The sequence below is a fragment of the Saimiri boliviensis genome, chromosome 5 (genome assembly GCF_048565385.1).
Source record: "Saimiri boliviensis isolate mSaiBol1 chromosome 5, mSaiBol1.pri, whole genome shotgun sequence".
NCBI classification, from domain to species: domain Eukaryota; kingdom Metazoa; phylum Chordata; class Mammalia; order Primates; family Cebidae; genus Saimiri; species Saimiri boliviensis.
The window spans coordinates 29,670,530-29,697,190 of NC_133453.1; the positions used below are offsets into that span (position 1 = coordinate 29,670,530).

Consider the following 26,661-nt stretch of genomic DNA (forward strand, 5'->3'; position numbering starts at 1 on the left):
AATTCAGCACTCACCTGTATTCTCTTTACGTCACTGGAGTAAAAAGCCTATTGCACATTTGTCTACTATGTTATTCTATTCAAAGATATTTCACGTGCACATGAGCTGATAAAGCTCATAAAGCACATAACACAGGCACTGTTATTCTTATTTTACAGATGAGAACACTAAGCTTAGAGAATACTGTTTTATGGCAGCGGGGCTGTTGGGCGACAGTCCTTTTCTCTAAACAAGAGCTCTTCTCCAGCAGCTACTTCCCTTCTCAGAGACATACACTGTGTAATTTTGATTTAGAATTTCATTGACTTATAAGTTTGATTTTATACAGCATTCAGCCATGATTATCCTCAAAATATTTTTTCAAATTTAAAAATGCATCGTTCTGTGCACCACAGTTTGGAAGTGCCATTAGGTAATATGTACCACTTGTAGAGAAAGGATACATTTTGCATCTGCCTATAGTCGTTTAATCTACAAGGTCTGGCGTTCTTATTGTTCTAAGTTAACAAGTTATATTTTTCAAGGATATAGCTAAACTGGTTCTCTAGGCCTCCAAAGCAATAGGAAATACATAGGTCTGTCTTAGGGGAATGATGTCATACTAGTAATAGAATCTTAAAGTTTTATAGCTGAATGTAAAATGTTCATTGCATTCAGAATCATTCACCATATGTAAGAATACTTTAAAACTTTGCCATTAGAATTAAGATTTCCAACAACGCATTCAGAAACAGTAACTGATATTGACAGGAAGAATATGTGAGATATAATATTCAGATAATTGCATCTGAGTTCAATTCCACCCAAGCCATCTGCAGAATAAGATGTGTATCATATATAATATCAGGAATGCTAAAATAATACCATATTCTTTAAAAATTATCCAACTGTCTTAATGTAGTCACTGAGATTTAAGACATATTTTAGTCTATCATTTCATTCAGTGTATCTTTACTGAATATTCACGATGTCTGTGCCCTTGGCACTCTGCTGGATATGAAAAATTTAACAGTAAATTAGAGTGAATCCTCTTCCAAATAGACTCATAGTCTATACTAATGAAATAAACAGAATACAGTTGTTAAATTATTCACATGGGGCATATAATGGGTTATTTGATAAATACTTGTTGAATCAATAATTAAATATAATCAAGGTAGTGATAATTTTTCATCAGATCACCATGTAATCAAGGCAAAGAAGCCAGAAAGAGCATTGAGGAAGTAATTAGAACTTGGGCAGGGGCCTGTAGGTGAGAGAAGAAAGGGCTCATCAAGGAAATCTGAGATTTATTTGACTGAAGGCTTATGAGGAAAGAGCAAAGAGGTGAGGCTGGCAAAATTGGCAAGGATCATAGTTACCAACAGCCTCCAATGCCACAGATAATTGACTTCACTTAGCCTGAGGGCAACAGTAGGTCTTGCAGTTTTTGTTTTGTTTTGTTTTATCTGAGACAGAAATATCTTACTCTGTTGGCCAGGCTGGAGTGCAATGGCATGATCTCTGCTCACTGCAATCTCCGCCTCCAGAGTTCAAGCAATTCTTCTGCCTCAACCTCCCATGTAGCTGGGATTACAGGCATACACCACCATGCCCAGCTAACTTTTATATTTTTAGTAGAGATGGGGTTTTACCATCTGGGGGGTAGGTGGTTTGCCAGGCTGGTCTCAAAAACTCCCGACCCTGTATTCCTCCCACCTTGGCCCCTTCCAAAGTGCTGGGATTACAGGTGTGAGTCACCGCACCCAGCCATATTGCAGTTTTTTAAGCAGAGAGATGAAGTATGAATATTAGATTGGAGTGAAGGGAAAGAATAGTATCAAAGAGAGCAGCTGAAAGGTTGTTAAAGGACTCTAGTCAAGAAATGGTATCATAACTAAGATTTTTATGAATGCCTGTTTTCCTCAGTGTGTCCTAGTTTACTTCTGATATCCTAGTATAATTATTAGTAGCAATTTCTTTTACTCTCCAAGTATCCCAGTTGGAGTGATAAATTTTTCAGCACTTTAACCACAACAGAAACAATGGCCATGAGGATGGAGAGAATGGTTGGATTCTGGGGGTATTAAGATGTTTGAAGGGGTAGATCTTGGATACTTAGATATAAGGAGTGGGATAGAAAAGACATCAAAGATAACACTAAGATATTTAACTTGTACAGCTGGATAAGTTATTGATATTATTCACCAAGCCAGGAAAGACAAGTCACGGAGAGAAGATGGCCATTTCACTTTAAGAAATGTGATATTTGAAATGCTATGAAATGTACCAGTGGAGATTAGCAGGGCAGTTCTTAGTTATATGAGTATGACATGGTATTCAGTAATTCAGTGTTACCTGAAATAATTCCATCATAATCCACTAACACCAATTTGAGAAGATTTTACGAATGAATTAATCAGACTAAATGGATGCCCTCTGGCCTAGCTAAAGCCACATTCCTGGGCATAAAAGTAAAGATAATTGAATATGGTTTTGGAGTGTGAGTCGCTGATCAAGATTTGTACACCTGGAATGGAAGGACAATATAGTCCTGTTTTCCACAGAACAAGGGCAGAAATAAATGGGCCCAGGAACCTGTTGTGAGTAAAGAATCATGGGCCTGAAATTGCAAAATCAACCTTAGTTGGGAAACGTTGAGATCAGATTTTGGCAGCAACCGTGTAATTGGGAAACTAAGAAGTATTGGTCTTTGTTTTAATGTTAGAAAATATCAAAATGGTTCACAAATAGATGCAGGAATGCATTGTATATTTTCCTCTTCCTTTTTATATTCAGCAAAATCAGATTTGGGGGCTTTTCAATAATGGTGAAAGCTGCTTAGACTACAGTCAACAAGTCGGTCTCTGGGAGAGCTATTTTCTCTTGGGGTGTTGCCTTCAATCTGATATTCTTTTTGGCCTAGATCAGTTGTAAATACCAGCCTGTTTCTGTGAAATGTAACTAGTGTTTGCTCTGGGCTGATGGGACAGTCATGTGCTGTTTGCTCTGTCAGTAGCTGTACCGGAGTATTCACAGCACATTATTCAGATCAGCTCACAGGAACCAGCTGTCCTAATTCCAGGTGGACTGTTAGAAACTTACAGCAACAGCTGTGCCACCTAGTAGCTTAAAAAGCAGTAGTTGGATGAATAAACCATTGTTACAGATTCACTTTTTATCTGGTAAACAGTTTGCATAAACTAGCATAACTGAAGATATTTTCAACCTGGTCCACACTGAAATGATATGAACACTAAAGGGCTTTATCTGTATTATGTTAAATTGTTTGCTTGTTGCCAACACCCATCATTTAGAACACCAAAGGAAATCTACATGCCAAAATACGGTTTATAAAATTTGCAATTTGATTTTTCTATATTATTGGTTTTCCATTTCCCAATACACAAACCATGCCCTTCATATTTTTCACATTCTCACACATAGATTGCTCTATATACTATTATTGAAATTTGAATATATAATAAAGCATCCTAAGCTTGGATTATTACTAAAGAGAAGACTGAATATTTCACTGTTGCCTTTTTATTTGCCAGTAAATAAAATAACTCTACATTCCCACCAACAGTGTAAAAGTGTTCCTATTTCTCCACATCCTCTCCAGCATCTGTTGTTTCCCGATTTTTTAATGATCGCCATTCTAACTGGTGTGAGATGGTATCTCAATGTGGTTTTGATTTGCATTTCTCTGATGACCAGTGATGATGAGCATTTTTTCATATGTTTGTTGGCCTCCTGTATGTCTTCTTTTGTAAAGTATCTGTTCATATCCTTTGCCCATTTTTGAATGGGCTTGTTTGTTTTTTTCTTGTAGATCTGCTTTAGTTCTTTGTAAATTCTGGATATCAGCCCCTTGTCAGATGGGTAGACTGCAAAAATTTTTTCCCATTCTGTTGGTTGCCGATTCACTCTACTGACTGTTTCTTTTGCCGTGCAGAAGCTGTGGAGTTTGATTAGGTCCCATTTGTCTATTTTGGCTTTTGTTGCCATTGCTTTTGGCGTTTTGGTCATGAAGTCCTTGCCTACACCTATGTCCTGAATGGTTTTGCCTAGATTTTCTTCTAAGGTTTTTATGGTATTAGGTCTGATGTTTAAGTCTTTAATCCATCTGTAAATTAATTCAACCATTGTGGAAGACAGTGTGGCGATTCCTCAAGGACCTAAAAATAGAAATCCCATTTGACCCAGCAATCCCATTACTGGGTATATATCCAAAGGATTATAAATCATTCTACTACAAGGACACGTGCACACGAATGTTCATTGCAGCACTGTTTACAATAGCAAAGACCTGGAACCAACCCAAATGCCCAACGATGATAGACTGGATAGGGAAAATGTGGTACATATACACCATGGAATATTATGCAGCCATCAAAAACGATGAGTTCACGTCCTTTATAGGGACATGGATGAACCTGGAAACCATCATTCTCAGCAAACTGACACAAGAGCAGAAAATCAAACACCGTATATTCTCGCTCATAGGCGGGTGTTGAACAATGAGAACACATGGACACAGGGAGGGGAGCACTACACACTGGGGTCTGTTGGGGGAAATGGGGGAGGGGCGGGGGGTGGGGAGGTGGGAAGAGATAGCATGGGGAGAAATGACAGATACAGGTGAGGGGACGGAAGGCAGCAAAGCACACTGCCATGTGTGTACCTATGCAACAATCTTGCATGTTCATCACATGTACCCCAAAACCTAAAATGCAATAAAAAAAAAAAAAGAAAAAAAAAAAAAAAAAAAAAAAAAAAAAAAAAAAAAAAAAAAAAAAAAAGATTTAGTCTTTACAACTTCCCTACTTTGTAAAAATATCTATCGAAATTCTAACAAAAAAAAAAAAAAAAAAAAAAAAAAAAAAAAATAAAATAACTCTAAATAGAGTAACAAATACCTCTAGGTAGAACTCTTATACATAGTGTTTAGTGGACATCATTTATTTTTGATAAACAATATCTGCATGTGAAAAATAGAAAAAACAAAACAAAAGCTAGTCCACAAATGAGCTAACAGCCGGTAAAAGACAACATGAGTGATTGTGTGGGTTAATAACCTTTTTTATCTTGAAGCTATTAATGTTCTTAGCATGTATATGAATACATATACATGTTTATGCACATTTATGTCTAACATATGTATCCACACACACAGAGCCTAAAATTGAGATTTAAGTCTCTACTGATAGTACGGAAAGAAACATATTATAGCTAAGCAAAGACATTACATTTCAAATTCTAAAGTGATAGCGTTCAAATTAATTTAAAAAAGTGTTTATAGTCTTTTTTTCTCATTCTTAGTTCAAACCTGCCTTATAGCTTACTTGTTTAAATAATTTTAATAATCCTGGATATTATTTTAATGTATAGACAGATCTGGAGATAAATCCTGTGAAGGTAAAAGTATATCAAGTGACAGATATAAATATTAGGAAGGTAAAAGTATATCAGTTGACAATAAGCATGTATGTATATATCAATTTTTAATAACTGGCTTTTGTAGTAGGGTGTTTAACATTTCTCTGTGAAGGGTAACCTGTTTGGTAGATAAAGTATCATTTTAATAAATACTACTAATTAATATGTTTATGGACAGCTTTTATCTAGAGTAATATTATAAGGATATCCCTTTTGTCTAATTAACTTTAGTCAATAAGAAAAGTTAATATCTGTTTGTCTTAAAATTGAAGTGCCATTAAGTTTACTTTAAGAGTATATTCATATGTATTTCAGCTTAGAACAAATGTGTTTGTGTTAAGGCAAATAAATGCTTTCCGCTATATTTAAAAAATACATGTTTGTTTCTGAAAAACAAAAAATGCAATCTCTAAAAGATACTTATTACTTATTAAATGTTAATTGGAGGCTTTAAAGTATAACAATTGTATGTTTGATGGGAACTCAGGAAATCGTGTGTCTAGTACCATCACTATTTTTGTTACCTTAGAACATTAGCTTAACCTCTCAGAGTGTCAGTCTCTATCTGTAAAATAAAAATTTTAAATTCTAAAACTGTATTTCCAAATTATATTTTTACCAATCATCCAAATATGGTTCAGCCTCATAAAAACATACAATCTTATATATATTGCATATAGCCTAAGTGATATTTTGTATAATTGACACTCCATTTTTTAAAAAGTTATTGAATTTAAAAAGATTTATGAAAGTAAACTTTGTTAATTTGCTTTAATGCTAATCACATTTTATAATATTAATAATAATTGTGTGGGCTTAAGGCAGAAAATTCATTTTTCATGTAAATCCTTTGATAGTTGTTAAGTGATCTTTCCCATTACCTGTCCTTATACCCCTATTCTTATTTTTAGAGTTAAAGGACCAAGAAACTAAAGAATTTGATTAAAATCATGTGACTTAGTGAAAAATATTCAAGAATACAATCCCGGAGGTAGAAGGATTTCATGAGACCATTTGTTCTAGCTCTGTGTGGTTTTTGTTTTCAAAAGTTGCCTGTCCCAGTGCACTGTTCTCATCCTGAGAAATCCTCATCAGATACTCTTTATGATGTTGGGATAAAAAACACACAAGCAGAGACAACATTGTGATTCATTTGAAGAATCAGGCACTCCAGAATTTACACATAGTAAAGGCTTGATGATTTCATTTCTTAAAGACATTGCATTAGAACTAGATATTCTTAAGCATACATTAAAAAAAGAAAATAAGAAAAATGGCCTACCCTTTCTAACTGAAAAGGATTATTGAGAAGTCTTTGAAAAACTCCTAGAAGTTCTCCCTCTTTAGATTTCTAGCTGTATGAATTAGGTAGTTGCTAAGTGATAATTAGGAAAAGATTCAATTATTACAACATGCTAATGAAAATGAATGTAAACATGCCAAAAAAAAGAGAAAGTTGCTGGAACCAACCAAGTACAAAAATTTAGAACTTGCACCAGGGTAAAGAGATCAATTCTGTGTGATTACTAATGTCAAGAAAGGTAACACAATTTTTGTTGCTTATCTTGAATGAAGCTAAGCATTAGTGTAAAATTATATTTTTTATGTCTTTCTTTTTTGAGTGTGCTAATAACATTCTTTGATTCCATCAAATTCTGCTCAAAGCAGCAACTTAAAATGGAAACCTGTGAGAATTTTCAGCTTCATTTTATTGACTCATCTAGCCATGAATATTTTAAAAGGAAATATCCTCTTGTTCTACTGATATTTGGAAGGGGTATAGGAATTGCTGCCTGGGGACACAATAGCTTACTTAGCCTCAGTCAAGCGGGAAGGAGAATGTATTGACTAAGCCTGTACTAGGAACAATAAATCCATAAGCAAGAGTGCTGTCATGAAAAATCTTTGTGCTCTCCAGTTATTTAAAACTATCTCCTCCTGCTTCAGGGCTGGCTTTGCTTTTGGCAAGGTAGGTAAATGTATAAATACACAATATGATTTTAGATCAACAAAAAGGATTTTTAGGAAATGGAAAAATACGCATGCATGCACATACACACACATATGCTATTAACTTAATATTCAAAAAGTTTTATTCTTCCATTTTAAGTCCTTGTAACTAATTTAAGTGAAGATAAGTGGGGAGGAACAGTACTATAACACATTATCAGCATTTTATACTGAAGGTAATGAATTTCAGATGCCTCCTTAAAGCATTAAGTTATTTTCACTAAAACTAGAAAAAGAAACTGTAAGAATTTGTTCGAGAGAATAGTTGAGGCATAACACAAGGGAATAGATAGGGCAAAAATGAGAAAGAATAGAAATGCCAAAGTGAAAACCTATGTGTAGTATAATAGAGTGATGGGCTTTGTGGCCAACTATGGATGTGTGCACATGGCATATCCTTTCTCTGCTCCTCAATTTTTTGTCTATAAATGGGAGTTATAATTTTTAATAACACTATTTACCTTGCAAGTTTATAAAAATAAATAACACCTAAAATTGTTCATGGTATAGGGTATATAATACATACATATACATATATTTCTCTGTTTCTTGATTTCCCTAAGACTTGTCATCTATTCATCTGTGAAACAGAATGGACAATAAAGTACACTTCAAAGACAGACTTAAGCAAAGTATTTTTATAAAATACACCATTTCCATATGCTTTGTAAATTCTGTACTGACTCTTGTTCATATTTACAGATACTACTCATAGCCCATTGGTTATATTTTTAATTTGAATACATGAGACATATAAGAAAGATGAAAGGTCAATAAGTGGATAAAGAATGAGAGCCCACTGGGTGTGGCGGCTCACATCTGCAATCCCAGAACTTTGGGAGGCCGATGTAAGGGGTTCAAGACCAGCCTGGCCAAGATGGTAAAACACTGTCTCTACTAAAAATACAAAAATTATGTGGGTGTGGTGGCAGGTGCCTGTAATCCCAGCTACTTGGGAGGCTGAGGCAGAGAATTCCTTGAACCCGGGAGGCAGAGGTTGCACTGAGCCTAGACTGCAGTAGTGCACTCCAGCCTGAGTGACTGAGCAAGACTCTGTCTTAAAATAATCATGAAAGAATAAAAGCCCAAGTCAATGTTTCTTCAATTGGATCATAGGATCATTATTGGGGTGTGTGTGTGTGTGTGTGTGTGTGTGTGTGTGTGTATGCAGAATAAGAAAGTTTCTTCAAAAAGTAGAGTCCCACAAAATCAAACAATATAGAAAAATGAGTAAATAAATATATGTATACATAAGTAGACAAAAGACATTATGTGTAGTATGTATAAAATTCAGCCACCTGCTGAAATCTCAATAAGCTTCTCCCAGCCATTATGGGCTTTGGCACATATGGACACATTTAGTTTGTTTCCTTCTGATTGCCCTGTGAAAAAATGAAGGTTCTAAATCTGAATGTCTCAAAACACTGGTATGCTGAACTCAGTTACGAGAAAGATGCAGAGTTACAATCATGCATGGGGAAGTATAATTTATAATGCAATAATTATAACATAATGCAATAAATGTTTTCTGTATGCTGCTATGTGCCCTGTGAAAGTATGGAAATTCCCATCAGAGTGTTAAGCAGATATATCAGGGAAGATAAAAGGTTGAGCACCTTTAATAGTTACTATGTAGAAGTGTCTGGATAATAAATTAGTGCTGATGGATTAGCAACATCTTAGAGACATTTTATTTTAATCAAAGGGAATTTGGAGTATTTCTTGACCCTTGAAATTGTAATCTTAGATTTAATATTGAAAGTAATAAAGATTAAAAAAATGAATCATTGATCATGTTTAATTTAGATACAAATTAGGCATTAGGTCTGTATTTTTGTTTCCTCTGAAAGTAGATTTGTATAACTTTTTAAATGTCACAAAATACAGTCCATCTATTTAACAATTAAAATTTCACAGGAACAGTATTAAACAATACAAATATAAGAAATACTGTGCATATGAGACAAAGTTTCTACTATTTATCATTCAACTAAAAAGTAAATTTTAGGACATGATGTATTTGAGAGCGAATTTAATACTGTATTTGATTTGTTTGCTGATACTTGCCTTCTCTATAATCTCTGGCATTTAAGTCCAAGTTAATCATACAATGTCCTAGTGACATAGCCACAGAATTAAACTCATTCCATCCATCACCCTTTACAAACAGCCCCCACCAGGAACAAACTCAGTATCACCTGCCAGTTCATAACGTACCTCCTCCTATCTCTGCCTTGCTGACAGTAAATTGCCTCACCAGCTAATTGAACAGATGCACCCAGTGCTGCTTCCTAAAGATCTGTAAAGCTGGACTTTGATGGACAGCAGAAAATAGCCCAATGAAAAAACAAAAGATTTTACTGAGAGCATTGCTTTGTTCTGCTTAGAACTTTAAGGTCACTCCGGCTCATTTTGACTGCTGTGAGGATCTTAATTTTTACTCAACCAATTTACTTGCAGCTGTCATTCTTTCCAATATTAAAAGTTCAGCTCTTCAAGTGTGGGGAATTGAGGGAGAGAGAAATGAGAAGAGCTTGTTACAAACTAAAAACAGCAAAAACAAGTAAAATCTGGCTTGGCTCTGAAGTACAAAAAGTTATTTTCAAAGCTTATAAATTATGACATCGTGATTAACATGTAATTTAAATATATTTAAACAACAATTATATCACATTTCCAGCCCAGCTAATTGGCCTCACAGATGTTCCCTTGGAGCTGCATTGCCCTTCCACGGGGAAATGAATGAGGTGCTTTTTATCATGGAAAACAGATAAAAAAGCAAACTGAAAAAATGGAAACAGAAACATAAAAAGCAGCCAGTAACCCTAAAAACAATGAATGCTAAAGGGGTTTTGCTTAGCTTTTTTTTTTTTTTTTTTTTTTTTTTCATTTTAATGCTGAAAACAGGAAAATTCATGAAGATGCTCCTATTACTGTGATGCTATTTGGCAGTTTGTCCAGATAGAGTTGGCAGGTTGTTGACTGAAAGACTTGTCAAAGCTGGGACAGTGGATGCATTCTAATAGGGCATGGCCTTGCTTTGTGTCTTGGAACAGACTAACCACAAGAGGCCCAGTTATTTTAATCCATTGCCTTTACAATGGAAGGCATTCTACCCCAGATAACGAATATAGATAATAAACTGTTCCCTAATGAAGAATGACTTGCAAGTTGTTTCTTTATGTCTCATGTTTTGTAAAATGCAAAATGTGCAATCAATATTCATTTCTCAGCTGTAATTCTAGTCAAACATTACCCAGTACAGCAACTTTTGCAGGGTCAAAGGTCAAAGGAGCACTAGTGATTATGTATATTTTGGAATACCTTGCATTCTAATATATAATCATAGAATTGAAATAAATTGCCTTGTTTCATTCTTGCCTTTACTTCCAACAATCGCAGAATATATTTGATAGTGTAAATTCTAAAAGGACAGTGGTCATGTCTTTCTTAGTGTGTTGTGGCATCTCTGGCATCTACCACAGCACCTGTGCTTTCACTGCAGAGATTTAGTAAATATTTATTAAGTACTTGCTAAATAATTGGTGTTTAATGATGAGGGTAAGGCCAGTATTTGTAATTTGGTGAAGTTCCACCAGGCAGTTCCATGTTTCCTGTACTATCACTCTATTTTACACGTCACTGGACTATAAAAAATTCTTTTCTCAAATTTTATGAACAAATGTACTTCTAAAATACAGATTTCATGTTATTTCTAAAATATAGTAAAAAATATACTTGTATTTAAAATGATTAGAGAACAGGTGAGCATTTTAAAATGCCTCTTTGATGAGTAGTTTTGGCACCTTGATTGCTTTAAAAATTCAATTTAGTGAATGTAAATATTTAAATGTGATATATCCTTTACATTTTTATAATAGTGCAGCGTTTACAAAGTTCATTTATATACATTATCTTACTTTATACTTATTAAGAATAAAACAGAGTGACAAGCAATGAAAATGGAGGTCTGAGATGTTTCATGATTCACCAAATTCATACCACTTATCCTTAGAACTGGAGCCCAGGTCATTAAACAGTCTGTCTGGTGCACAGCAGCACCTCCTATGTATCGTATATTGCATGTATCTCTGACTTTCCATGTCATAATCTTTTGATGTGTTGTTAGTTATGTTACTAATGAAGAAAATATGTATATGAATGCCACCATAGTTATGGAGAAAATTAGGATATAAACTCACTATAGGGACTCTGAACTTGTCCCTTGGTTAGTCCAGCAGACTAAGTTAAGGGAGATTATACTATCCAGTTGTTACTGATTTACATTAAACACTTAATCTCCATGGAACCGTATCTTAGAATGCTTTGTAAATCTAAATTATGACCTGGAATAATATTTATCTGTTTCCTATAAAAGATGTAAGGTGTCTTAGAGGTTTGTTTTGGTCATCTCTGTTTACTCAAAGCTGGAATGTAGAGAATATAAACTTCATAAAATCAAGCAGTTTGTGTCTGTGTTATTTTTTATCCCTGTGCCTGGAAAAGTGCCTGGCACATAGACAGTAGGTTCTCAAGAAATCTGTTTAATGTATTTTTTATTAAGAAATAGAATTAGTCTCATACAGCACCTTTTCCTTACCCTAAGGAACACTGTCCTTCATATTTTATCATATTTTTATATTCTCTTTCAGTTAGCCCATACGATGGAGCATTAAGCTATAAAAATATAGATGTATTTTTGCTGTTTAACTGAAATCTGATTTTGACTCATTATAAATGCATAAGGGGACTCTAAAGCATGTTTCCAGAAAAGGAATTGATTTTCCAAATTTTCTGCTGTTTCTTAAAAAAACAAAACATGTAACACGAAAGATGAAATCATATATACCTTTTATAAGGAGAAGCTAAGGAGTTTACCCCTTTGCTGAAGTGGTGAAAAATAAGTGTAGCTTGATAGCAAAAATTATTCCAGGCAAATCGAAATCTCCTCCTATCTCCTTCCAGATATATTTCTTTTAAGAGAAAAAATAATACCAGAGTATATGGCTGGTTCAGTCTTTCAACATGTAAAGAAGGAAACCATTTTCCATTTACAGCTATAGTTTATTTACAACTTTTTCCTTTCCTCTAGGGTTAATCAGAAGAATGTTTATTATTCACTTTTTTAATCCATTGAAAAATTTTACTTTTTCAGTATAACTTTCCTTTTCAGGGATCGAATTAAAATATTTATTTTTCTCAAAACCTGTAAGTTAACTTGCTGATAGAATGCATACAATTTTACTGCTTAGAAAGCTTCACTGTTGTGCACTTTTCCCCCTTGGTTCATACGATTCATGTGGCTTTTCTTTTTCGTTTCTTTTAATTTTTTCATTCATATTGCCTATTATATCCATCATTCCATTTTTCTTTCCTATTAGAGTGAAATTGGACACAGCCCTCCTCCTGCCTACACCCCCATGTCAGGAGTAAGTATTTCACAATCAACCTTCATCTTTTAGGAATTTTGGTCTTTGCTTACCATGTTTCCTCTCTCTTGTCTCTGCATAATTTCCTCATTTTGCCTTTGCCAACAGTGAGTTAAGAATTTGCTGTACATTGTGTAGCTGCCTTTGTAGATGTGTTTTTATCTCAGTTGATAATCCAAAATTGAGATATCATGCATCAACAGTAGCTTTCAATTTTTATCTGAAGGATTTAACCTGCATATAAATTATGCTTCTGGATGTGGAGGTTATCTTTACATCCCTGATTATAGGTCATGTACTAAAAAGTCAGAATTATAGTGGTGATCTGCTATTTAGGTACTAAAGCATCAAATTCGTAATAACTACAGAATTTTCAAAGTCAGTAAAGACATAGGGTCATTCAAAATATACCCAGGTACTTCTATTCTTAATGACAACTGTCTACAATTAATGACACTGCCATTTATCATAAAAATTCACTTTGAATTTTATATTAAATATAGACACTTTGGGAAAAGGGCATCAAATAGTTTTATTAGATTATGTTTCAGTTGGTCAATAAAACTAAAATGTGCATTTCAAAATTATTTTCTGATGATTTATCTTTTAAGAGGAGTAGAAATTTTAGGAGTTTCTAGTTTGTGACTCAAATTCATTAGCCACTAGAAGAAGAAAAAAACAACAATAAATGCTATGACTATTCTCTGAAAGACTAGCTTTGATAGCCTTTTGGTTATTAGCATTCATTTTTCAACTATTTCTAACATCACCTCTCAAATGTGTTTCTCTTGTTAACAGAACCAGTTTGTATACCGAGATGGAGGTTTTGCTGCAGAACAAGGAGTGTCTGTGCCCTACAGAGCCCCAACTAGCACAATTCCAGAAGCTCCTGTTGCACAGGGTGCTACGGCTGAGATTTTTGATGACTCCTGCTGTAATGGCACCCTACGCAAGCCAGTGGCACCCCATGTCCAAGAGGACAGTAGCACCCAGAGGTACAGTGCTGACCCCACCGTGTTTGCCCCAGAACGGAGCCCACGAGGAGAGCTGGATGAGGAAGGTTACATGACTCCTATGCGAGACAAAGCCAAACAAGGTTTGTACCTTTAATTTTATATTAAATTTAGGCACTTGTGGGAGAAAGGCATTAAATGCTTTTTATTAGATTATGTTTCAGTTGGTTAATTAAAATGTGTATTTCAAAATTATTTTCTGATGATTTATTATGAATATTCAGATATTCCAAATATTCAAAATATTTGGAAATGATTGCCATTCAAAGTTCACTTCTATCAAGATAAAGTATAGAATGGAAATTGCCAGACAGCTGTACCTTGCAACATTTGTGACCCAGTAAAGGCCTAGGCTACTGCTACATGCAGTATGGTCCCTGATCAGTGGCATCCACATTATTATCATTTATATAAATCAGAATCTCAGACAGGTCTCATCTGAATAGGAATCTGTATTTTAACAAGATCCCCAGACTATCTGTATACAGCAATCAGTATGAAAAGCACTATTCTAAAGATATATTGTTGAAATATTTGAATTAAGCAGCATAACACAAAGGGTCAGGACCATAGCTTTATTGGACATAATTGTGGAGATCATAAAGACTGGTATTGTTGGCAAAAGTGTCTGATGCTTTGATGGCACTAATAAAAGATTTCTTTGACTCATTTAAATGATTTCATTTAACCAACCTAGTTTATTATAGGAAATTATGATTTTTAATTACTTTTTCAAAAATGAAAGTTTGACCCTATATATACTTATAAGCATACCATCAAGATTTGAAATTAATAGTTTGTGGTTTTACAAAGCACAATAATTTTGTAAAGTTAGTAGTTGAAATATTAAGCACTCAAATAATGCTTCAATTTTGCAGCAAAAAAAAAAAAGCCGTTTTTCTTCTATGCTAACAGCATCACAACAGAGAAGACAGACGAATATTAAAGAGTAATGGTCATGTCTCTCAGTCTTTAGTGTCAACAGTGAACTATGTTTTAAGACTGAGAAGAGCCTCTTATACCCTTTTCTATATGGTTATGTTCTCTCCTTTAAAGTAAAATTTAGAAATCTCTAATTGTAAATAACCTGTTACAATACATCTGTCTAGATAAAACTTTTACATATATAAAACTTTTATATACATAAAAATGTGATGAAAAGTTTAGATGTTCATTGTAGCCTAGTAATGACACACATGTAGGTTTTGTGAAGATTTGGCAGATTCCCCCCAAAGAAGAATCTTTTCTGGGAAGATTTGCACCTCAACTCTAAAGTTATTGGATAGCTATATAAGTTTGTATCAGGATAATATATAAGTAGATTGCTATAAAGCTAAGAGAAAAGCAAGTCAGTCTGTCTAGTCACATTGTATTCTCAGAGTATTCCCAGATTTTATCTCTGAACACTAAGCTCCATTTCCATAAAAGGTTGCTATAGTCGGCCGGGAGCGGTGGCTCAAGCCTGTAATCCCAGCACTTTGGGAGGCCGAGACGGGTGGATCAGAGGTCGAGAGATCGAGACCATCGTGGTGAACATGGTGAAACCCCGTCTCTACTAAAAATACAAAACATTAGCTGGGCATGGTGGCACGTGCCTGTAATCCCAGCTACTCAGGAGGCTGAGGCAGGAGAATTGCTTGAACCCAGGAGGCGGAGGTTGCGGTGAGCCGAGATCGTGCCATTGCACTCCAGCCTGGGTAACAAGAGCGAAACTCCGTCTCAAAAAAAAAAAAAAAAAAAAGGTTGCTATAGTTTAACCTACTGCTCAGAGAGTACAGAATTTTAGTATAGACATTTCTATAGTTTCAATTAAGAAGTTTTAGGAATCTGGTAAGGAAGATCAAATTCTGCATTCCTTACAAGTGTTTTTATACATTTGTCAAATTAAAACTTGTTATAAAGCATAAAGTTCACCCAATGCCTGCAGGGGCAATAATAAAAAACAGCGCGGTAGAATAAGAAGATTATTCAAGAGGAGTAAGAAGACCTGAATTCTATCGCAACACTAATTGTATCCTGCATACATCATTTAATCTAATTTTTCTGCCTACAAAGCTGGAAAAATAAGTCTTGTACTTTCTTTTTCATAGAATTTTTAAGACGAAATGATAGTATATTTTAAAGGCCTATGTATGATAGTGGGATATTCGTTATTGCCCTTTAACTTTAATAAGTGATGCTAAATACTTACCTCTTCAGTATACATATATTTGGAGAAAAATAACCCTGGCCTGACAGGATTTTTCTCTGTGCTTGTTGGGATTAAGACTAAGAGATTGTTTCAGAATGGCCTCTCAACAAAGAATTGTCCCCTCTTGATGCCTCAAATCGAAAATAGAAATAGCTTAGAGTTTCGTGTATATAGTACGAGAGGACTCATACAGGACCTACAGTATATGTGTGTGCATGTCGACCTGCAGTCTATATTAGAGACGTAGAGGTAAAATTAAAGTTCAGGACAACAGCAATAATTATTAGCATCTTTTAGACCAATACCTGTACTAGATGGATTTATAGATTGAGCCATATAAAAAAGGGGCTAATTGACTGGTTTCAATGTACAAAATGGCTGTTTTATATGATTTAAGCTAATAGTTTGCTATTTTGTGATTATGATTGTTCAATGTAGATATTATAATTATACTTTATTATTAAGTAGAAGTACATGTAATGTCAAGCAAGTCAACTAGATGCATGTTAGATACCTGTTAGGTTTGCTTTTTTAGTTGATTTTTTTTTTCCCTTTGATGCTTTCTTTCCCATATTTAAAACCTTTTTCAGGAGCATCTCCAATCAAATCCTTGTTACCAGTATAGACAATCATAGCAAAACTGCATACTAAAAAAAACACGATTTCTTCATTCCATTTATTTGTCTTGGCATGGAAAAAAGCTATAGATTCTTTAGTATTTCATTATCCTTTATAGAAATTAACTTGTCTGTATATTTAAAGGTTATTTAATTTTGAGGAGTAGTCTTATTCCTAATATAAATGCATTTTAGAAAACAAAAACATTTAAACAACTGGCCCCATATGCAAAAGAGATAGATGCAATTAGAAGGAAAGAAAAATTTTGGAGATAGAAATTCTGATTCTGGTGTCATTGGCTTCTTGTTTTGTTACAAACATTTTTGGTCCACTTTTTTTCATATGGCAAAGTAATCCACAAATAAGTGTTTTGAGAAATCCTGAAAACAAGTCTGGTTTTTTGTTGCTGTTTTTCTAGGCAAAGAAGCTAACCATTATGTATAACTTTGGTCTGATTAATATTTTCCAGAAAGTTGAGGTTAGCTGATTTTTTTTTTTTTTTTTTTTTTTATTCCTATAGAATACCTGAATCCAGTGGAGGAGAACCCTTTTGTTTCTCGGAGAAAAAATGGAGACCTTCAAGCATTGGATAATCCCGAATATCACAATGCATCCAGTGGTCCACCCAAGGCTGAGGATGAGTATGTGAATGAGCCACTGTACCTCAACACCTTTGCCAACGCCTTGGGAAAAGCTGAGTACCTGAAGAACAATGTACTGTCTGTGCCAGAGAAGGCCAAGAAAGCATTTGACAACCCTGACTACTGGAACCACAGCCTGCCACCTCGGAGCACCCTCCAGCACCCAGACTACCTGCAGGAGTACAGCACAAAATATTTTTATAAACAGAATGGGCGGATCCGGCCTATTGTGGCAGAGAATCCTGAATACCTCTCTGAGTTCTCCCTGAAGCCAGGCACTGTGCTGCCACCTCCACCTTACAGACACCGGAATACTGTGGTGTAAGCTCAGTTGTTATTTTTAGGTGGAGACACACACACGCTCCAGTTTCCCCACCCCCCTCTCTTTCTCTGGTGGTCTTTCTTCTACTCCAAGGCCAGTAGTTTTGACACTTCCCAGTGGAAGATATAGAGATGCAATGATAGTTATGTGCTTATCTATCTTGAACATTAGAGGGAAAGACTGAAAGAGAAAGACAGGAGGAGTCACAGTGTTTCTTCATTTCTCTGCATGGGTTGGTCAGGAGAATGAAACAGCTAGAGAAGGACCAGAAAATATAAGGCAATACCGCCTACTATCAAACTAGCTGTCACTTCTTTTTTCTTGTTTCTTTTTTTTTTTTTAAGCAGATGGTTGAAATACCCATGTTATCCGTTCCTATCTGCAGGAACTGATGTGTACATACTGAGCATCCCTGAAAATCATAATAAAGTGTTCATTAGAACAAAAAAATAACATTTTCTATAGCATATGATAATGTCGGAGATGGAGAAACCAGTTTCTTTCTCCAACAGTTTCTGTTCTAGCAAGTAAGAGTGGCCAACCCAGCTTATAATTTAAAAATCTTCAAAGATATAACTAGTAATTATGTTTTGAAGGCTTTTTGTTTTGTTTTGTTTTGTTTCCATTTTGTTTTGCTATGATCAATTCTTTTATATAGTTGCTCCCCTATTTTTGGCTTTAATTTCTAATTGCAAAGATGTTTACATCAAAGCTTCTTCACAGAATTTAAGCAAGAAATATTTTAATATGGTAAAATGGCCACTATTTTAAGTATACGATTTTTAAAATAAGAAAGGGAGGCTAATATTTTTTTATTTTAGCTTTCATTTTTCATGCTATCAAATTATCTTCACCCTCATCCTTTACATTTTTCAACATTTTTTTCCTCCATACATGACAGTACTTGATAAGCAGTTGGTTGTGTGAAGTATAGAAGGGAAACTAAGAGACAGTTCTGTGTAGTTCAAGAAAACTACTGATAATTTCAGGGGTGGTCCAATGAGGGAATCTATTGAACTAGAAGAAACACACTGGATTGGGTATGTCTACTTGGCAAATACTCAGAAATGTAGTTTGCACTTAAGCTGTAATTTTATTTGTTCTTTTTCTGAACTCTGTTTTGGATTTTGAATCAAGCAATATGGAAGCAACCAGCAAATTAACTAATTTAAGTACATTTTTTAAAAAAGAGCTAAGATAAAGACTGTGGAAATGCCAAACCAAGCAAATTAGGAACCTTGCAACGGTATCCAGGGACTATGATGAGAGGCCAGCACATTATCTCCATATGGCATCACCTTTGCTACGCAAGGAAATTTGTTCAGTTCGTATACTTCATAAGAAGGAATGCGAGTAAGGATTGGCTTGAATTCCATGGAATTTCTAGTATGAAACTCTATTTATATGAAGAAGAAAGAAACTCTTTGCACATAAATTGGTATGATAAAAAGAAAAACACAAACATTCAAGGCTTATGGATAGGTTCTTGGGTCAAAAGTTGTAAATAAATGTGAAAAATCTTCTCATGCAATTATTTTATTATCCAACACATGAATCTTTTGATACTTTATATAATTCATTTTCTTCATGTACTGCATCTAGTACTAAAACCATATTTATTATGTATCATTTTGAAAGAATAGCTGAGGAGATGAAGGATGGGAACAAATGACAGGAATGAGTCTCCAGGTAAATGGGACCTCATATCAATAATTAGGAAACTTAGATATAAATCCCCCTTTTCTGAAAATTCTACCCCAACTCATTTAGACTTTTAAAAAATATTTCTTTCTAATGTTAAAATCTCGGGACCAAATTAGAGTCAATAGTGTAAGATTAATTAATTAGAGTAAAAATATTTATTAAAGTGGAGCGTTTAGAGAAAAAAAATCCGAAGATATTTGTGTTTTTTCCTATTCTGAACAAGTGAATCAGTCCATCCATCCATCCAAAACTCATTTATCCAACTGTCTACTAAAAGCACCATGTTTTGTGTGAAACACCCAGATAAATGGAATCTCATCCCCAACTTCAAAATTGTATCATCTAGGAGATTTAATTAGAGTGACATTTTAATTTTTCTGTGAGTTCAAAGAATCAGATGGCATGGTCTCTTTTGGGAATGGCTGTCGTATAATCAGTTGTTCAGTAAAGTATCTCCTTTGAACTCATTTGGGAAATAAGTTAAACATCCTTCAAATTGTTGAAGTGGACAAATATGATAATTTCAATATTATTATTCAAACATAAGCTGGTCTAGAAGAATGTTACATCACTGGCTAATTAGCCTATATAGATTCTAACTTTGCCATTAAACCAAAAGCAGATGGTGGTCCTTGGCCAAGGATGTTGGAGACATTGAAATTGGTTTTCTTCTAAGCTGTAAAAACTGAGGCAAGCTGAAAAAGTATGGTAGAGCAGGGGAGGGGTTTGTGAGATCCCTTCTAGTGAAGTTCATCCTCAAACTTTTCAGAGTTAAAGACACAGAGTAATTCAGGAGCCACAACCTAACAGCTCAGAGCTCTCCTATCCATTCAGAGAAGTCTCTAAGAAAAGTGATTTCATATCAGTTCTTATGAAAAATTGAATATAAGCCTCCCTTTCTAAATAAATCTACAGCAAGTCATCATAGCCTCCTTTGTGGATACTATAACTTGATTTTTTTTTTTCTGACTTACAATGTGCATATGGTTTCTACTGGGATATAGAAAGCAGAATAACTTACTTTGGAGAAGGAAGAAAATAGTTAACTTTTAACTGTTAAGGTAAAAAAAATATATATTTAGTGAATGTAGTCTCTTTTCTCCTAAGAACACAAGACTTCTACATGTCAGGTAATACCTAGAGATGGATGCAGGCATAATCCAAAATGACCCAAATTCTACAATAGCGCCATTTTATATTCCTTTTGAATGATTTCTGCAGTATGTAATTGACTTCAGTTGTTTGAGGGTTTTTGTTTTTATTTTTGTCCCCCCTGGAAAAACATATTTCAGAGTGTGGAAGAGGGAGGAAAAAAGTTTCATTCATTCCAGAGAAAAACTTATTTAGCCCAGTAGGGTAGAATTTTTAAATGTCACTTAAAGTCTTCAAAGTGCTTTGGGAGATATCAGATTCCAGAGGCCAGTTGTAGCAATTGAAATATGCAGAATCAATTATATAAATTTGAGGAAATTAGTATTAAAATTACAATGACTATATTTTTTATATCACCCAACTTTGTAGAGTATACCTATTTTGGGCAATCCTATTTTCAGGCAAGGCAAAACTTTGCAGCTAAATGATTGCCGAAAGAAAGTTGTACCTAAACAGGTGAGGAAAGATGGCCTCTGAACTAGGGTAGATCCAGAATCACAAATCATCTGCACCACAAAAGGTGTTAGACTACCAAGCAGCTCTTGGTTTTCTGCATCGTATTAGTAGCACAGCTTAAGATGAGAATCCTTCCTCCAATAACATGCTTAAAATAGCATGAAAAACAATGCAAAACTCAAATTTCTATTAAAACGCACAAACTAAAATCAAGTGTGTGTGTGTGTGTGTGTGTGTGTTTTTTTTTTGTAGATTAGGAAGAACTGAATATCTAATTTAAGAGAAGAAATAGTGTTCTTCTAAGTGTTATAGTATGTAAACTAGTACCTTCTAAAGGAAAGACATGGCATGAAGATTGTGCATATTTACAATGCTAAGGAAAAATTGAGAGAAAAGAACTATGAGGCTCTGCTGCTAGATGAAGATGGAAGTACTATTAGTGTGCTTCTTAAAGAGTCAAACATGAAAAGGAAATTAAAATTGTTTAAGCCTGACAGGGAAGGATGTAAATACAAGTTTTTCTAGAGCTATCTAACATTTTCAAAACTGGAGTTATCCATCCATTTGTAATTGTTGATAATTTAGTATATGTAATTCATAAGGTAATAGAAAAGGTGATCATGAAAGCATGTATATAACTGGACAGAACCATGATAATGCTATAAGATGTAGATTTAGTTAGGTTATCAGATGTTAAATGATTTTATTATTAAATAAATCAAACTAGAAAACTAACCACAAGTATAACAAAGTTAAATGCAGGATATAAAAATGTAGAATGGATTTTGCCTAGTAAAAAAATAAGTTTGCCATTTAAAATTGTTGGGTTTAGCTGAAAGTAGGCATATATGGTTCCACTTGTTAAAAAAATTCCTTTGAAGCATTACAATGAACAATTTTTTTCTCACTTTGTTATTCTTTTATCACTTTTTAAATGTATTTTTTTTTAAAATAAACACCACCTTGCAGAATTTAACAGGCAAACATATTACATATGGCTAAGGGGTGTTCAAGATGAAGTAAAGAAAATGTAAATGTTCTATTACCTTATTCAGAGACAAAAGAAGATGAATGATGTCATTTAGCAAACACACAAAATACATTTAATTTGTGATATGTCCTTTCCTTTCTCACTATGCCCTCTTGCCTCCAAAAATGACAACAAAGAATCACAACTTTTCTGATAAATAAATGCTGAACCAAGCATTTCAAACTACTGCATTGCCATTCTTTTGGACTTCAGTTGTTAGACTGATGATTGTTATAGGACAAATGAGAAATCCAGGTGTATCAGCATTTAGTTGTTTAAAAAGCCAGATTAAGGCTGGGCGCGGTGGCTCATGCCTGTAATCCCAGCACTTTGGGAGGCCAAGGCGGGTGGATCACGAGGTCAAGAGATCAAGACCATCCTGGTCAACATGGTGAAACCCTGTCTCCACTAAAAACACAAAAAATTAGCTGGGCATGGTGGCGCTTGCCTGTAATCCCAGCTACTCAGGAGGCTGAGGCAGGAGAATTGCCTGAACCCAGGAGGAGGAGGAGGTTGCGGTGAGCCGAGATGGCGCCATTGCACTCCAGCCTGGGTAACAAGAGCGAAATTCTGTCTCAAACAAACAAACAAAAAAAGCCAGATAAATGAACTTCTACTGTACCTACTGTGGGCAGAGGATCCTGCTGTGCCTCTCTGTGCACAAGGACTTTGGTGTGTATCAGTTTGAAGGACAGCCCTGCCCTATATATACATATAAATGCAGATTGGTATCCCCTGGTTGCCATTTCTTTAAAACAAATACAGATGTTGATCAAGTGTAATTGTAAAAGATCATTATCAGTGGAGACCCGCTTAATACTACTGATACTACAATGAGGCCAGCTTTTATACTTCTGGGTAGAATTAATAGTTTTTCTGATCCCAGAGATGCCTTTGCAAGAAGAGTTCTCTCTACAGTTGGAAACAAGAAGCTGTCCGGCCAGGGCCTGTTGTGTTCATATGGGCAAATAATTTTTAGCAGTGTGAACTGCTTTTTTCTTTTAATTAAAAGTCTAAAGTAATAGAAATTTCAGATATTTGGCTCAAGTCTCACTGATTTTTGTAGAGGTCCAAAAATGTAGGATCTGTCACTTTTGCAGGCTCCTGCCTCATCTAATTCCTGGCGAGGTGGTATTTTGGGCAGAAGAAAATGCTTCTGTAGTCAGGAGCTAAAATGACTCTAAGCCCCAATTTCATGGGGGTATTCACATGCCGCTTCTGGAAAATACTCTTTGACAGTCAGCTTTGCAAGTAAGTGATTATCTCGTTAGGCATCACAGAAAAATGTATTTCTCTCTGACCTTTAGAGGAAAATAGAATCTTTCCCTTTTTTGCCCATTGACACAACTGGCACTATTCTCTTCCCTTTCTACTACCCTGATTCAACATAGTCCACCTGATGCTGTCCTGTTCTTTTCTTAAGCCATAGTGGATCTCTGAGCTGCCACACTCCACGTTGTGAAACAGACTTCATCTTTGCCCTTGAATACCTGATTTTTTCATAAGGGATTCTAGCAATTTGGACACTGTTTAAATGAATTGTCAAACTACTGCATAGATAATATTTAAGCTATTAAAATTATGGTTTCCCATGATCGATTCTCTGTGTCCTTCCCTATAGGAATTTAAGATGAGATAGTCCTGTGAGGAATCTTGAAACTCACATATGTGCACATACCCTTGGTAGAACTTTGATTTAATCTTTGCATAAAAGCTGTACATATAAGTTATTTTTGCCAGTAAATTAACTTATTTACTTTATTCATCTTATTTTATTCTTGATCGCAAACATTTTGTAGCTGCTGTATTTTTTTTCACCCCAAACGAGGAGTTTTATTATCATAAAGGTAGAGGCTATTCAGCTTTGAGAACCACCTGCAATTCTTTTTTTGACTCATTCATCCGTCTAACGAATACATAATGAGCGCAGTTCATGTTAATGAAAATCCATGTTGTCTAACAGAATGCCATCCTTTATTTACTTTTGCTCTTTAGAGACATTTTTCTTTTCATGCTTGAGTGAGCTTTCCCTCTATCATGAGAAGTGGTTATATTTGTGCAAGTACACAAATATAGGAAAACAAAGATTCATACCTGTAGGCAATAGTCTAACTTGTCCAAACCACTTTGCCTTTACTGCTGTTTTTATCCCTGATGTGTAGATGTTTCCCCCAGGCCTATAGCCTTTGTGAAGGAAAGCAAAATCATACCTCCTAGATATTGACATGAACCTGGTTTTCAAGTGTCATTTCCAGATTTTTCAGTTAATGGGGGGGGGGGGGGCTGTCCTTTTCCTTTAATGTGAGAGTCATTCTCCTGTATATTTCTGGATCTCTCAGGGGCTGGGAGGGGGGAGTGAGGGAACTACAACCATAGCACTCCAAGAACCCTTTTGGGATTACTCCAGTTATCAACTATGAAAGTTATTTTCTAAATGTAGATATGTAAGCTGTTCTTTTAAAGTAAGGTACTTTGAAATATGTAGCATAAACTGGTACTGCTGTTAAATGGGTCGATTATTAAATGGAGCAGCTGTGTGAGGGCAGCTAACTTGGAATGCATGTCTCCCTGGCTGTTGTGTCTATTTCTCTTGTTGAGGGCACCAGGGATTGCGTGGCTGCATGCCGAAACTGCATTTTCACGTGGTATGACTAGTTCATCTCTTTCTTGAGCACCATTACAACAAGATCAAATGAAAATGAGATCAACGTGCAAGACAATTCATAGCACAGGAAAAGTCATCTTAAATCTACTCTCAAACATTCATCTCATACATGCATCAAAGTAATTTAGTGACATCAGTTTGGGTGAGAGAGGGACTCACTTGACTGAAAAGGCAGATGTTTAAGGTATACACATTTGTACTCATTTCCTTATTTTCTTAACTTGTAAGCAGAAAGCAAGCCCTCTCTCTTGTGAAGTATCTTCAAAGGATTAGGGTGCAAAAATACCTTGCTGGTAAGCCATCAATGTTTTATTTAAATCCATGCGTTCAAAGTTAGCTGCCTTTTTTTGAAACAAACAAAAAAATACTACTGTATGTTTGAAAATGTGAATAGTATTTTTATAGCTTGTTAAAGACATGGCTAGTTGCATTTGTAAATAAGTATAATGTTGATTTGATTTTCTTTTGTGGACATCTTTATTTGGAACATAATTGTGTTTAGGGTTGATTTGTATATAAGTAATTGGCTTGTGATTGTTTCTTTTTTGGTTGGAAGTTACCATTTTGACATTACTTGTGATTCTGTGTTCAGCACTATTGTGATGTGTTCAACCTCTGCACTCGCTTACACAATAGGATATGCCAATTGTGTGTGGTATAATGTTATTTTGATTTTTTTCTATGTTATTGATGAAGGATTATGCACCTAACACATACTAACTTTTTTAATGTTAGGTATATTTTTAGTATACTTTCTCTTATTCTTTCTTCTCCTCCAACCTTCTACCCATTCTCCTTCCTTTCCCTTATTCTGGTTATTTGAGAATGAGGGAGAAACAGTATTTTAAACTTATGTAATTAGGCTTTTCAGTTAGTTCTCAAGGATCCTCTTTTGGCTCTTGGGAAAGAATCGTACCTGTACAAGGCAATTATAGAATGCGAACTGCTTTGCCTCATTCCATACTGATCATCCCAGCTGAACAATTTGAAAACTGTTCTGCCTTTTTGTTACATGAATCTGTCAGAAATATATTTTTAATTTAATATAAATGAAATTCAATAAAATATGAAACAAATGTTCTTTTTTGTGTCAGAAATTTGTTATAAACCAATGGCAGAGAGGAAGATTTGTTCCAGGTTTAATAATCTGAAAATATAAAAATGGGCTTATTTTGTCCATATTTATGCATCTCATTAATTATTCCTCAGAACTCTTTGGTGTTTGGGATATGATATGTTCCATATGTTTCTACCATCCACTGCATGTGCCCATTGATGTGTACAGACTTACTCATCTGTGCAGACTATGCTTAATTAACTCTGGTTGGTTGGTTTCTTTGAGAATAAAAAAAGTACAAAATATTTTGTAGGTTGCATCCAAATAACATTAATATTTTTATACACTTTTTTCTTTCTGCTCCCATTGCAGTTTATGAAATGTATCCTGGCAAGCCTTTGGTTATAAAGAATATCGGATGTTACTACTGTCCTAGAGGTAGGGGGAGGGGGAGGAAATAGTCAATAAATAGTCAATCAACTGACTAGTGACTTATGACAAACCCACGTAACAGTATGAGAGTGATTTCAGACATATTGGTGACATGAGCAAGATCCTCTCTCAACATCTTACATATTTTTTTTTTTACCTTAAGCATTATTTATTCCTCCATGCCTCCAAAGTATAAGACTTTCAAAATTTCAGTAACTTCTGATTAGAGATACTATTATTATCTCAAAGTACTATAATTATTTGACTGTATGGAATGGTGACTGTGTCAGTAGACCAAAAAATACATTTTCAACATGGTATATTGGCATGAGTTCTCTTAAACCTGTCCAATTGTGGTTCTTTAAGGATCTTGTTAATAACACCACCTGCTTTTTGCATGGACCAGCACATATACCCTCCCTTATATGTTTTGGCCCTTTCATCTGAAATCATTGTCATTTCATAGTGTTCAGGGTGAGATATGTCAGGGCACTATGCATTTTAAACAACTGATAAACTG

The 26,661-nt window shown here is 34.9% G+C and overlaps 1 protein-coding gene across 5 annotated transcripts in view; it reads left to right on the forward strand.

Annotated features, from left to right (window-relative positions):
• The window catches only part of ERBB4 (erb-b2 receptor tyrosine kinase 4), a 1,202,488-nt gene extending 1,176,757 nt beyond the window's left edge, over positions 1-25,731 (forward strand). For 3 of the 5 annotated variants that reach the window (XM_003925582.4, XM_074399073.1, XM_074399076.1), the window contains exons 26-28: positions 12,813-12,860; positions 13,659-13,956; positions 17,203-25,731. In XM_003925582.4, the coding sequence (XP_003925631.1) occupies positions 12,813-12,860; positions 13,659-13,956; positions 17,203-17,648 (792 nt within the window). In that variant the 3' untranslated portion in view covers positions 17,649-25,731. The remainder of the gene's footprint in view (positions 1-12,812; positions 12,861-13,658; positions 13,957-17,202) is intronic. The other 2 variants (XM_074399075.1, XM_074399074.1) reach the window with 1 other exon arrangement.
• Positions 25,732-26,661: the final 930 nt, after the last annotated feature.